The sequence below is a fragment of the Corvus kubaryi genome, unplaced genomic scaffold, assembly GCF_017639235.1.
Source record: "Corvus kubaryi isolate FWS band 111438036 unplaced genomic scaffold, C.kubaryi_AGA036_p1.0 37385, whole genome shotgun sequence".
Taxonomy (NCBI): domain Eukaryota; kingdom Metazoa; phylum Chordata; class Aves; order Passeriformes; family Corvidae; genus Corvus; species Corvus kubaryi.
In genome coordinates this window covers 9,869,297-9,883,936 of record NW_024581127.1, presented here as the reverse complement: position 1 = coordinate 9,883,936, position 14,640 = coordinate 9,869,297, and the positions used below count along the sequence as shown (strand labels likewise).

Here is a 14,640-nt window from a genome sequence, read left to right as displayed (position 1 = left end):
GTGTGTCTCCCCCCCTCCCCGGCCCGGTAGGTTAGGCGGTCACTCGGGCCCGGAGTGGCTCGGGGCCCGGCTGCGTAATGTCCGGCTCTCGGTACGGCGGGCTGCCCGGCCGAGCGGATGGCCCTTGCCCTTGTGTGCCCCCGAGCCCGGGCAGGGCCGCGGGGCGGAGCGGCTGCTCCGGAGGCGGGGGGCGGTGCTGGCGGCGGTGGCGATGGCGGTGTTTGTGGCGGCGCTGGCGCGGCTCTTCCGCCGTGGCTCCGCCGGCCTGGGGACGGCGCTCCGGCGAGAGGCGATGGGCGGCCCCTGCGGCCGGGGCCGGCTGGGGACCGAGGTAGTTGCGGTGCCGCTCGGTGCGGGGCAGCGCGGCCGGTTCGGGACTTGTTGGAATGCGCTGCCCAGGGAGGTTGGGGAATCACCGACCTTGGAGGTGTTGAAGGGAAGACTGGACGTGGCATTTAGTGCCATGCTCTGTTTGACGTGGTGGGGTTCGGTTGTAGGTTGAACGGGGTAATCTCAGAGACCTTTTCCAACCTAGTTCGCTCTGATGCCCACGGGGTGTGGCCGCCGCTCGCCCCCGCGGGGCCGCTCCGCCGGCATGAGGGAGGCGGGTGGAGGCTCCGGCATCGCGGGGCGTAGCGAAGGACTGCTTTGGTTGTGCGAAAACAGCCCTGGGCTCGCTTGAGCAATACGGGTTTGATTTTTGCTTCTAAACTTGTGTTTGCTCCGTATTTACGGTTTATATTCAGTCTAGTGCTGTGTTCGTGTTTTCGGGTGTAATCGTGCGCTTCTGTTGAATGTCCTTCAAATGTACTCGCTTGAAGTGGCATTTTGTCTTACGGGGATTTTTTAATATTTTAAAGTCTTCTCTTTGCTCAAAATCTGAAATATAATATGTGATACAGACAAAAAAAACCTTTTTTATCTCGGAGTGATAATGTTCATTAATACCTGTCTTACGATCCTACACAGGTGCTTAGAAAAGGCCTTCAGAGGGGGGTTGTCCTTTCAACAGGGTCCTTTTTGGTTTATGAAGCTCATAAGCTGATTTCTGGCTTCGCTGAGGTTCATGCGAGCTTCAAAGGTAATATTTTCAAATTTTGAAGTATTTTGGTTATTCTGATGTGAGACTTACAACTTTTAGTGCCAGAATTATAGCGGGAAATGGTGTAATGCTTTTGATTTTTTCCATTAAGACTGCATGCAGTATCATTTCATGACGAGATGCTTTTGAATTTGGTATGAGTAGTCTGGTAGCACTTCAACAAGTGATTATTTCAGGTGTCATGGAAAGCACATCTAGTCACTCATCCTGTCAGGGATAGAACACATGCACAAGGTGGATGATAACTGATTTGCTGTCCAATCTTTAAGTAACTCTTATTGAAAAGATATGGGTCTGTTAGGAATGCAGACCAAAACTTAATCTATTTCTAGAAGTTTTAACTATTTCATGTTTTCAGTATGAACACTGTGATTCCTGTTTAATCTAGTTGAGCAACACCAAGATAGCGCTTCATGCAAAACTGAGAAATGTCTTCTATTTCTCTAACAGTAAAAAGGGGGAAGCAAAGCCTTGCTTCACTTACCGGAGAACAATTGAACAAATGGTAAAATGTCTTTTCACATCCTTTCAATAAGGATAGTCTCACTGCAGGAAGGACAGTAACAATATCTTAAAAGGGAATGTTGTTGCAGACTTAGAACTTGTCTGTCTACATAAGGATTTTCAGAGTCAGCCTGACTGACTGGAGAATGAGCATAAACTGGATGTGCGCTCAGTGCATAGTTGAGGTAGTAGCCAGGTCAGGTAACCTGTTTCTCTGTGTCTCAAAAAGAGGAACATCTTAGATGTTTATGCAGATAGAAATAAAAATTCAGACAATAAATTTTTGAATGGATAAGGAGCTGTTTCATGTGCTACAGCAGAAGGAGCATCAGTGAGTAGATTTGAAATAGCTACTCAGTACACAAATAAGAAATAATAATGAACAAAGAATTCATCATTTGTCATGAGGAATATAAATAACACCACTTAGTTGCCTTTGGTCTTTTCAGTGCTCCCACATGAATCTGACATTTACATTGCCAAGAAAAGCAATGCTAATGGGCCTTCTATACAAGACGTAATAAATATGGTGAAAATAAGGGTAAAATAGAAATACCTGAAAAATACTCTAAAGTAATAAAAGCATAATTTGCATAAAACAGCTTATGGGAGATGCATTCAGAAGTTTTGAGTTCTGATCATTTAGTCATTAGATACATTAGTAGTGTTCAGGTCAGCAAGCAAACATAATAGTTCAGTGAAGATTATACTGAAGATGTACCACAAAGCTCATTTTGGACACTAAAATCCAGAGTCCACATAGATTGTTATCTTATCTTTGAAAGGGTTGAAAGAAGACATTTAGAGACAGCAAGGTTAAAAATTATCCAGAATGCACTGATTTATATTCTAGGATCTTTTTGAAATGAAGAGGAGGCTTTTGTGTTCAGTAGCCTTCAATGTTTTGCTTCTTTTGTAAAGAAAATGTGCTGCCTTTAAATGTGGCTACCATATTTAGTAGGTAACTTGAAAAAGGAAACCTTATAAACATGATTAATTTTTTTGAAAGGGGTTAGAGCTTACGTTTGACTTCTAAGTTTGATCATGGACCCAGGCATAATACCAAAGAGACAATAAGCATAGGTAGAAGGTCCGTAAAAAATTAGACAAGGTTTTTGACATAAATGGTAATTTTTTAATGCTTTAATGTTGGAAGAAGAGTAAACTCGAAGTTTGTTCTTCTCCTGTACAGTTACATACATCAACAAAATTACTTATCTGCTTCCCTTTGGGTATTTTTCCATCTAATTCCATCTTTTCTCATGCTATAATCTTCTATAGTGTGGTGTTTGATAATTCTCTTTCCTATATGCTGTTCCAAGTACTATATTAATTTATGTATTATTATATTCATCCAGTTGTGGAAATTATATTCCCCCACCACTGTTGTGTTTCAGAGTATTTTCTAGAATAAGAAAGTCTCGTAAAAATAATGCTACTTAGTTCATAAATTGATACTCTAGAAAGCCAGTTGTGATTTTCAAAATTATTTTTGCTTTTAGTATCTTGAACACATGGGAGTTTCAGTAGGTGAATTGCATTTTTTGGGCTTGTATTTGGGAAAATCCTAAGGACTTCAGTGTGAAAACCTTTAAGCAATGTTTTGTTTTGGCTTGTGAGTAAATAATGGGACCCACTCAAACTGCAGTAATATTCTGGCAAAACTGTGGCGCCATATTGAGAATGAAGAATATTTTTAAAAGTTGGGTTTTTTTCATTGCTATTGTAAGATTTAAATTCTCTACATATACTAATGAAGGGGTTTTGTTGCTCTCAACTCTACTTTACTTGCCCTCCTGGTCCATTTTCCATACTTTATTTTCTTTTCTGCCGTTTTCACATAAGTTAAAAAGTAACTTATTTGTAGTAGTCTGATGCACTGAGAAAGACACCCTGGACTGTTAAATCTGTTCAGCATCCAAAGCTGTGTTGCTGAAAGCTGTTGTAGTTTCACTAGAGAGGCACTGATTGTCATCCTCGTTGTGCATTGTACGTCTTGCTTACTCAGTCCTGCTGTAAGTTGTTTGCAATGATGGCCTAAAAATGAGCTACATCATTTTCAGCTAGGTTGTCCTGATCTAAAATGTTTTGGTGGTAATGTCCTAATTAACTATAATTTGTTCTTCTGTCTCCACAATTTTAATTCCTTCCTAAGTGGAAGATGTGATAGAACAAGCAGACTACCTGTATGGGAGTGGAGAAACTGAGAAGCTGTATCGGTTGCTGGTTCAGCATAAAAATAGGTACTTCACTGCCTTGTGGCACTGCTGTGGCTTCTTTTCTGTGCTCTTCTGTATCAGTTTTTCAACTAATAGTCTCACTGTGGAATGCTGGAGAACCTATTTTTCACCCTTATGGAGTAGGAAAGAAGGACTTGTGATCTTTTTCCTCCTAATGGAAAAATGAATGAAGGAAGAGCTGGTAGTTGTAGAAAGTGAGGGTTAACCCTCAAGTTTTTCAGTCCTGCTTGTTTGTTTTGTTACTCTAAAAATCCCTTAAAATATACTGCAAAAAATCCTGAAAGACTTTAAAGTCTCTATTAAATTAGTAAGCCAAAACTAAAATGGTAGTTACCTAAAGTATAATGAAGTGTAAGCAGTGTTACATAACAATATGTTACCAAAATAAAACTTATGATCCTTTAGCTTTGACTATAACCTGCTATACACCATTTGATATGGTGATATAAATAAATACATAAATACACAGATTTATGTGCTGGTGGTATGGCTCATCTGTTTTTTTTCAGTGTTTTTCTAGGAAGGATTTAATAATTTAAGTACAATTAGAGGAAAAAAAGATGCATAATGTTTTAAGTATTCCAAGTAGACATCAATACAAATCAGCAGAGTGCATCTAGCTAAGAACAGAGTAGCCCTCCTTTTCCTTCTGGTGTTTTGAGTGGTACCATTGGGGTTTCTAAATCTGTGGGGGTTTTTTGAGAAAACAAAGATCTTTCCTGCAGATGTGTTTGCTTTGCAGACCAGAATGGCAGAGCAAAGGTATTGTCAGACAGTCTGTAATGGTGGGCTTTCGTTTGCTGTTTGGTACCTTGGGGTTGTACATAGCATAGCATGACAGATGATTCACTGTTGTCTTACCACCCACTTGAGATATACTTTGAAAGACTCCTTTAAGACCTTTGCTTTGTTTCCAATTGCTTTAAAACATCAATGTTTCTGTTCCTAATTAGTGATGATGCAGAGTTGTTATGGCGGCTGGCACGGTCGTCACGGGATCTGGCTCAGCTTGGTAGTACTTCTGCAGAGGAGAAGAGACAACTGACATATGACTCCCTTGAGTATGCAAAAAAGGCACTTGAAATAAATGAATCAAATTTTGCAGCACACAAGGTGAGCCGTGCAAAATAACTGAAATCTTGTTTGTTGATTTCTGCTTATAGAAAACAGAACAAATGTCATTGTGCTGTTTTAGCAAACTTCAGCATAATTTATCTTTTCAGTTGAGAATGAGTGAGACTTCTAGTTCTTCCTAATGTTTTTGGAAGATCTGAGTTCAGAGTTTTCCAGGGGAACTTCCTCTAGGGAAACAGAAACTGATGCAGTGTGTGCAGGACCATGGAAAGAGGTGACTGATCAGGGTGATTACAGCTGATGTAATTAGCTCCTCCTGCCCTGGCGTAGGCTTAAAAATGTTGTACATCTCACATTCAGCATGCTGTTCCTGGGCTTTGTAGAGTTTCACTGGAAATATTTCAGGCCTTGGCTTCATTCTGCCCTTTTTTTTTTTTGTGCTGCTTTACTCACAGGCAAAGAGGTAGCAAAATGTTGCCTTGGCATCTTGGATCAGAAGAGGATGTTTATTCCCTTACACATGAAAACCAGCAGCTTGCTCTGATATTGATTCAGTTGTTCACAATAAACACCTACTGCTTGTTGTCATCTGTGGTGGTGGCAGCTGTTCTGGTTGCAAGCTTTTTAAAATGTACTATTAATATAGTGCTCTGTTAAATGTTTTGGTTTTGTTTTTTGAATTACAGTGGTATGGAATTTGCCTCAGTGATGTTGGAGACTACGAAGGAATCAAGACTAAAATTGGAAATGCTATTGTCATCAAAGAGCATTTCCAGGTAATGCAGCTTTTTGCATATGACAAGATTAATGTGTCCAATATGTAGATTGTGTGACAGCTGCTAACTGAGTTTTGGTGAAAAACCAAAAGTGTACTTCTGTTCAGACTTCCTAGTTCACTTTGTTCTTTGGGTTACTGTGACATATGCTCCAGAAATGCCCCAGAAACAAGGAGTACAAACTCTCTCCTGCAGTAAACTACGTTGCTTTAGAAGGGAGTCTTGAAATAGCTGAAGTGCTTTAGACACCTCTTAGGACTAGATCAAATGTAACTGATATTGAGAAATGGCTGTGTGGCTGTCCTTTTAACTGTGGATTATGTAACAGTAAAGGACAAATACTGGAGAAGATCATGGACTACTAATTTTATATCACCAGAGATTATATCAAAATCTGAACATGCCAAGTCTCAAATGCAACTTTTAGTAACCTACTAAAGAGAAGTGCTTAGACATCTGTCAGTGTCATCAGATTTTTGGAGCTGAGCTGCTTTAGTTGTACACTGAATAAATAGTGTATTGCCTTGAAATTCTACACACTATCAGTCTGGTTTAATTAACAGTAGGATAACAAGTTTTAAATATATTTTAATCCACGTATTAGAACAACTTATTCACATGTTGTGTTGCTTTTTTCTCCCCTCACCAGAGAGCCATTGAACTGAATCCAAAAGATGCTACAACAATTCATCTTATAGGGATTTGGTAAGATGTATTTTCAAACTAAAGTTAGCACATGGCAAAGAAAAATGCAACAGTTTAAGATACCTTGCATGAATTGCAGAACTACTTGGAATAATTTAGAATGTGCTTGTAATTGATACAAGCATGAAAACATACTGAACAGATATAAGACATCATGCCTTGAAACAGTCTAGCTGTTAATTCTTATGCAGTTCAAAAAGATGAAAAATAATTGTTCGTTTAATTTATTTGTATGGAACTATTAAAAATTCATTTTGCAGTCGTTAAGTTAGCTACATAGAATCCAAAGTGGGCATCAGTGATAGTGAGTAGTGCTCATTTGTTCTGGAGTACGTGAATCGAGTCAAAACTCAACACTGAATTTACCTTGAATTTCAGTGACAGCTGCAACTTATTACAATCTGTGATAAATATTTTCGGAATACATCTCACTTTTGATAGTTTCTGTTATTATCTGTCATGATACAGTATTTTAAAAGTTATGTTAAATAAAGGGAGCTTATATATTATGTATTAAACAAAAATCGTTGAAATTTAATTTACTTCTCAGTGAAAATAGTACTAAGAATTACTGTTACATAGCAGGCAAATGGACTGGAAATAGAACTTTCCATACTAACCAGGGTATTCTGTGTAAGTGGTGTGATGGAAAGCAATATAGTTTATGTGTTAGTGAGAGGCTCCAGACAGCACTTTTGGTTATTTGCTTGAAAAAGACCAAAGGTGTTACATTGTTTTACAGGAGATTTCTATTGTAAGATTGAGAGGTTGAAAAGAAAGAAAGGCAATGTATTTTCACCTTAAAAATATATTAAAAACCACAGTCAATTTCTCTGTCATTTTTTTTGACTCCTGAGTATCGGAGAAAATGACAATCTACTGCTCCAGAGGTTTTTACTAGTTTAGAAACTTTTTTTTTGGCATCCACCATTCATTCCCACATGATCTAAGAATTGCTATAGTCCAGATTTCTAAGCATAAGTATATGCTCCCAACTGACTAAGCCTCAGGGTCCATTTTGAGATAGGAAGCTTGTTCTGAAAAGTACTTAAGACATTGTTCCTAAAGAAAATTATAAAAGATGATCAGAAATGTGCAATTAATACTGCTTTTGGCTCTAAAATATTCCCATGTTGTATATTTAAATGTACTCATTGCTGAATTCCAGAGCCATCTTGATCTAAAACTGGCATTTGGTATCAGCCAGTTCTTGAGATTTTTCTCCTTTCTCTTTCTTATCTGTCCTGGACTGAATCTCTTTTTGATTAGGCACATCTAATGACACAATTTCAACTCAGACTGTGTATTCCATGTCTTGCCCCCCTCTCCTCCAAACATTTACAGTTACTAATTTTTCACCTCTAGAATGCTCTATTTTACACAGTGAGTAATAATTGTAATCTCATCATGGGAGGCTACTAAAGTGAATAGCATTGTTTAATGTTTACACCCAGGATGTTCTGTGCACTTGAAATGCTTCAATAAAGCTGTTTAATCCTTCCAGCACCAATAAGATAGGTGACTGACTGATTGATTACCTGTGTTATTTAGTAGATAGAAAAACAGCATAGCATGGCTTAGCCTAGAACACAGTGGTTTGATTCTTGAATTTATTTTCATTCTTATAGATCAGAGTCTCAGGAATGTACTGCAGATCTACTTTGTATTAATAATTGAGAAAAGCAAAGTAGTGTTGAGGTAAGGCAATGACATTACTCGGTTGTGCTGTTTTTGCAAATACATTAGAACAAAACACACATAAATCATTCAAGCTCAAAATCTGTCTCATGCTTAGTAATTGTCCCAGTTTTAGCTAATGTAGTTAGTTCCCAGTAAAACACACACCAAAACTTCTTTAGTAGCAGCTTCAGACATCTTGTTACTTTCTTGTACAGATGCGAGAACGTGCTTATAGAACTTGCAGTGTGTCTGCAGTTTTGACTCTTGGAATCAACAGTTATGACATCCAGTTTTTATGTCCAACAACAATTATGAGACTGTTGCTCGAAAACAAGAGAAATGTGAATTTTAGATACAAACATGTCTTTTTGCTTCAGGTGTTACTCCTTTGCTGAGATGCCATGGTACCAAAGAAAAATAGCTGCGACGCTGTTTGCCACACCACCAACCTCCACATTTCAAGAGGTACAGTATGAAAATGTTTCGCAGATTATTATTCCTCCCAGAAAGCTAATGATAGACTTTTTACTTATTTTTCTGACAAAGCTGGCCTCCGCTTATGGAATAAGCATAGAGTTGTGAGTTTACAACTGTCAGTAATAAAATGAGAATATAACAGGACAGTAAAGGATATCTAAAAACATAAAAACCTTCCATTTTCTTCAGCTTTATTATGATGATGATTTCTATTATTTATAAATTGCTACAAAAAAAAAAAACCCAACCAAAGAAACAACTAGCACACACAGAATAGTGAAAATTATTTCATGTAGTTTGTGCAATAGAAAATAATAAGCTATAAGCTATATGTAACTTAGTTTGTATTTACTGTCATGCTCTGTTCCAGATAACTGTCTGTACTAGTCCAGTGCTGATGATTTATACAGTGGTGTTATGCCATGTACTTATTTGCTAGCTCTAATATAATTTGTCTCCTTATATTAAATGCAAAAAGCAACAGCTTGCTTTGTTACTTAAGATGAACAAATACCCTTTCATTCTCTGGCCACATACGGTGTGGAGTTTTTTCAGTTGAAAGTAGTTTTCTTCATCTTTTCTATGAAGATTTCTGCTGTTGTACACCCTAAAACATGCTATCCAGATGTTTATCTTTTAAAATAGTGTCTAAACCAGTGTTTGTCTAAACCAGTGTGGATCTTATTTAAACACCCGTACATATATAGAAACTTGACAATACAATTGGTAATAGAAAAGTTTGCTGCAGCTGTTTTAATCTTTGTTTGTTTAGAGCAACCAATAACTGTTTTGTTCTCTTAAAGTGCGGGGGCAGGAGTCACTAGAAAGTAATTGTAGAAGACTGCTTGCTGTTACACAGAAGGCAATTTAAGAGCTGATTGAAAAAGAAAGAAAACTTTTTAATGGAATGTCAAGCTTGTAAGTTTTGCTGAAAAAACACTCTCAGAAGAATACAGAGTGTCAGCCAGGATTTCAAATACTACCACAATCATGCCAGTCCCAGCATTCAGTTCTGTAGCACTTAAAAGTCGCTGAAGAAGTAAAACTTGTACTGCTAAGACTTCTGCAGTTTCAGTACAAAATCTGTTTTGTAGATATGTCCGCACTTTCAAGTTCTGTGAGAGCTTTTTCCCTCCAACTAATACCATTAGGAAAAGGTAGGGATGGACTGAAATTTCATATATGCTGGATGGGAAACTAGTTGAAAATGTGTGGATCTATGATATCCACATGATAATATGATATCATAGATCCACACATTTTCATAGGAACTCCTTCTTCAGGTATGTGCATAAGGCTGTAATTTGACTATTGTGTTGAGTTTATTCTCCACTTTAATGAGCACAACTTTGTCTTTTACAGGCTCTTCGTTACTTCCACATGGCAGAAGAAGGTAATACTTGTGACTTGTTTTGACTGAAAAATATCTGTTAGGATTGATGACTTTTCAGTAAAACTCTAGCTGTCAATATCACCTTAATTACTGTAGCCACCAAACCCAAAACAGTAGCATATGATCAGCTGATAAACGTGGTGGGCCAGTCAGCACACTGCGCTGTTACATTGGAACATTTTATCAGAGATACTTAAAAATATGTTACACACTTTAAAAAGTATGTTACACACCTAGTATACACCACTTACAGTGTAACATGAAGGTTTTTTTCAGAATAAGTATTAAAGTGAAATTTGTACCTTCCTGACAATAAAGTACTCTTTCCCAAGGAATTCAACTGGAGTGCAGGGGGGCAGAAGAAATTAAAAAAGGGAATTCTGTGTTACTTTTTCAGAATTTTCTTAGAGTTCAAAAGTTCTCTGTTTTCTAAATAGAAAAAGCAGAATTTTTATTATTTCAGAAGGTATTATGATCAAGAGTGCCAACCTGACAGTTAAACTGTCCACATGATATAAAATAAAAAATGAACATGTTATTTCTCCAGGAGTGAAGCCATAAGCAAAACTGACTAGCTGAAAGATAAAGGAAGACAAGGGAAGACAGTGTTCTATGAAAGATTTGTACATAGTTAAATCAGTGAAGTTCAAAGGAAAAGCTCATAGTGTGTCTTCCCCTGGGTGTCAAGTAATGCAGCTGTGAACTGGAACAGTGAACTTCATCTCAAAATTTGCCTCCAAAACACCTCCATATGTTTTGAAACCTTACCTTAAATCCAGCAGCAGGGAGAGCCTTTGCTATAAGTATGAACAGTAGACAAGACTACTCTTTAATAATGAATGATGCTTTATAAAAGCAAGCTTTAAATCTTTCCTTAAAAAATGTTTTGTGTAGATACAAATAGTTTTGTTTTCTTCTGTGCAGCAAAAACTAAGCTGGTATCTGCATGTGCTAGGAAATGTGCCCTATTTTCCCTTGCCTTTACCTGCTAAGCTGGTTGCATTGCGTGTTGTATGTGCTAGGTCCAGAGAGTCCAAAACCTGCAAAGCAAAGCTGTTATGCCTTAAGCTCACTGCTTTGCTCTTTGTGAGGAATCTAGTGTTATTTATTACATTAATTAACAAGCTGCTAGTTAGTATAATTGCTTATGAGACCAAAATCTAGCAAGTGAAAGTTTTACATTGGCTTCCTTCTGATCCAAAGCCAAACTACTCTGTTTTCTGAAACAAGTACCAAAGTATAGTATATAGTATCAAAGTATAGTATGCTGCTAATTCTCATCTAAAGATTTTCATACCTGTCTCTATGCAGCTGATCCAAATTTCTACAGCAAAAATTTGCTCTTTTTGGGGAAAACATACTTGAAGTTAAACAATAAGAAGATGGCTCTTCTGTGGTTAAGCAAAGCAAAGGAGTATCCTGCACAGACAGAGGAGGACAAACAGGTAGGAAGTTAAGAATTGTAATAGTACAATCATATATTGTACCCAACATGTATGACATCATGGCAGTGGAATGTTTTATAAAATTAACTCAGAGGAAATTACAGTTTAGCACCTATAATTCAGAATCACATCAACACCAAAAAATTCTAGTATGTTACCAGCCACCTCTGAAAACAGTGGTTGGAAATAATTTTGTTTTAGTCATAGTAGAAAACTGTTATCCTTTCTTCTTCATGGTAGTTTCATATTGCTAACAACAATCCAGCCTTAGCTGTGTTGCTGAAGTTCAGGCAGGCACCTGCACTAGCCGGTTTCTATGTGAACACAGATCGACCTTTCATATGCCTGAAATGGGTAAGGTAGGAATCACAGTTTGGAATAGCTAACAATCATGTGAACACAAGGAAGAAAAAACCACAGATGTACCAAACCTTAACATTGCAGTCCTTCCTAGGCCCCTAGGGAGAGATTCAGACAATCTGAATAAAACAAATTAAGGAAATGTGTCTTGGACAGCAAATCTAGCAAATGCTAGATGACATGAGTCACTTAATTACCCTTTGAAACTGCACAGAAGGATTCTGGTTTGGAGGGTAGGCATCTGCTTCCTACATAAACATTTCTAAGTACTTCCAGGAGAGGTAATCCATTAGGTTTGTTCATACCTGGTAATGCATTCAGTATAAACCAAAGCAGGTGAAGTTACCTTTCATAAACAATCCTGTTAACATCAGGAGTAACAAAGCCTCATTTCCAATTCATTTTTCTTATGGTTGATAGACTTCTATTTCATTTAGCAGTAAGCTGCAGTTGAGATGCACATTCTGAATGTCCATACAACACTCTGAATGTCCTAATCGTAAGAAATACTTTTGGTAGGATTTTGCATTTCACACCTCAGAAAAAACACTACTGAGGTAGTGTTTCAGAATCCCTCTGTAGATGCTCTAGTCAGCCTCAAACTGTTTCTTCCAAAAGTAAGTTCCTTTAGTAACATCTTTCAGTGGAAATATGAGTGTTACATTCCTCCAGTGCCTTGCAAAATGTTTAGCAATTTAATAGCCTAAAGGAGTAGTGGTCTCAGGTGTGTGTGAAATTGGTCAGTTCTTCTGACAGTTACTAGTAGCTGGAGGCACACTTGAAACCAGTGATCCCAAAAACTTGTCTTTCTTTAGGAACCATACAAAAAGTACAGTGAGAAGTGAATTCTGTGCAGTAGCCAAGTTGTTAAACCGCTGATCTGCTTCAGCTACTTGTGGCCTCCCAGTACATCTATTTCCTAGTATCTTAGAGGGGTGCAGAGCTGCTGAACTGAGAAAGGTGGTATTCTGCCCGTTCTCTGGGTGAATGTGTACAATGCAAAATTCATTGGGAATTAGACTTGATAGTCCACTATGAAGGAAACTGGCCTGTGCAAAGACATTTGAATTCTTGTCTCAGCATAACTAGGTTTTCTGAACATTTACCGCAGATACTCAAAGGTATCTGGCCTACACTGTGTGCATGGCTTGCTATGTCAATACCAGAAGTTTGTTGGGCTGGAGGTTTTTATGTGGTTTGAGGAGGCAGGAGAGGGTGTTGAGAATTTTTTGCTGTTTTGTATGGTTTGTTGTTGAGGGGTGTTTAATATGAATGTTAGAGATCGTATTAAAATTTTGTTAGGTTTTAACCAGAAACCTTAGGCAAACAGAGCCTCAGAAATGGTCTTGCACTTCTTAGTTGCTATCCAGAGTGTTGAAAATCCTAGGTTGGTTGGGTACGGTCAGAGGTGGGACAGCTTCCTGCATGCTGCTATTGGACTGTAGCAAATCAAGAGCTAGTATCTGTATTCAACAGAAATAAACTTCATTTATATAGTAAATGAATTACACTGAAGGCACTTAAGTGTTTTATTCCTGTTCATGTTTCAAGTATTGAGCATCTTGAACTACAGAAGAAAAATGACTACTCCTAGGAGTGTTCTGAATTTACACAACTGCAGTGAAACATTTGGGTACTTGTGAGGGAAGTTTTGCTAGAAGAGCCTGTAACTGGCACTGTTATGTTACATTTATTTCTTTCAGGTACAGAAAGAAGCTTTGGAGCTGCTTAATTCTATATAAGAAGAAACAAGATAATGGGAATTCAGTGCTTCAGGTTTGAGCAGCATAGGAAAAGCCCCAAATACTACTTTGGTTTATTGAAGCTGTTAATCAAAGTATAGCCCAGACCTTCTATCTCCCTCTAATTTCTATTAAACTCTGAACTGGAAGATCTGTTTCATTATGTGATCCTGTTTGTTGATTTACACGGGAAGGAAGGGGGCTTCATTCACAAGCAGGGTCTATAGTTAGACAGAAAAGGCTGGGAGAGTGATTGCATGGATTTTTAATTAAGTTTTTTACACTTCTAAACTACAAGTTATTTATGAGGAATAACAAGAAACATGACTAGCATGAGTTTAAAGAAAGGAGGGACAAGGTCATGACATAATTATAATCCTGAAATTTTTTCTACAGTGTTTTCCTGTGAGGTTCAATGGCCTTCAAGAGTAATAGATGCTCCTACAGATTTATCATTAATGCTGCACATATTAATTTCAATACTCTTAAATGTTGGGGTCCCTCCCCTGCCATGGAGCCCTGGGAGATGGGCCCTGGGGGGGAGACACGGGGTCTTCCTGCCCCGGTCAGTCTCATTTCCCATTGGTTGGTTTGTGTTCCCCTGTGTGGCCAAGGACCCTTGGTCCCGTGACTGCGGGGTTCCTGAGCTGAGCCCCGGCCATGCGGCTGGAGAAATAAACATCTCTGAAACATCTACCATGAATCTGTCCATATATACTTCGCTTTCCATGGGACTCCTGGTTTGAAATATGCTTGTTGCAGTAATCCCCACTGCAACAAACTGGTGGAGGAATGCGGGCAGGACACCGATCCCTGAGGAAGATTCGTGAGTAAAATAATCACTCTAGACCTCTCTCTTCTCATCTTGGTTTGGATATTCTCTCTGGACTATGGAAGAATTGTGGGAAATGGGGCTCTCTGAGCCACAGAAAAAAATGTATCTAGAAGTAAAAGGAATCCTTGAACAACAAAACAAAAAAGTAATGCAACCGGGAGATCTAGAACATTTCTTCATCTGGCTTTTCAAAAGGTTCTCCGATATTTCTCGAGACTTACTTTTTGATATCGAACCTCCTGTATCTTGTGAGGGGTGTTTCTGGGACGAGATATGGGATAAAGTATGGGATCAAAGAGAAGCTTTC

At 38.3% G+C, this 14,640-nt stretch overlaps 1 protein-coding gene across 2 annotated transcripts; it reads left to right on the top strand.

Moving 5' to 3' along the window:
• Positions 1–63: 63 nt before the first annotated feature.
• On the top strand, positions 64–14,418 carry RMDN1 (regulator of microtubule dynamics 1). Of its 2 annotated transcripts, none has more exons than XM_042036476.1 (10): positions 64–331; positions 970–1,081; positions 3,762–3,849; positions 4,800–4,959; positions 5,607–5,696; positions 6,346–6,401; positions 8,459–8,546; positions 9,921–9,951; positions 11,263–11,396; positions 13,460–13,647. In XM_042036476.1, exons 1-10 carry the CDS (start codon positions 212–214, stop codon positions 13,496–13,498), a joined length of 918 nt encoding a protein of 305 aa, XP_041892410.1. In that variant the 5' UTR covers positions 64–211; the 3' UTR covers positions 13,499–13,647. The 2 variants fall into 2 exon arrangements, with proteins under 2 accessions (XP_041892410.1, XP_041892411.1); XM_042036477.1 differs by lacking the exon at positions 13,460–13,647 and adding an exon at positions 13,895–14,418 and having other exon boundaries at positions 162–331.
• Positions 14,419–14,640: the final 222 nt, after the last annotated feature.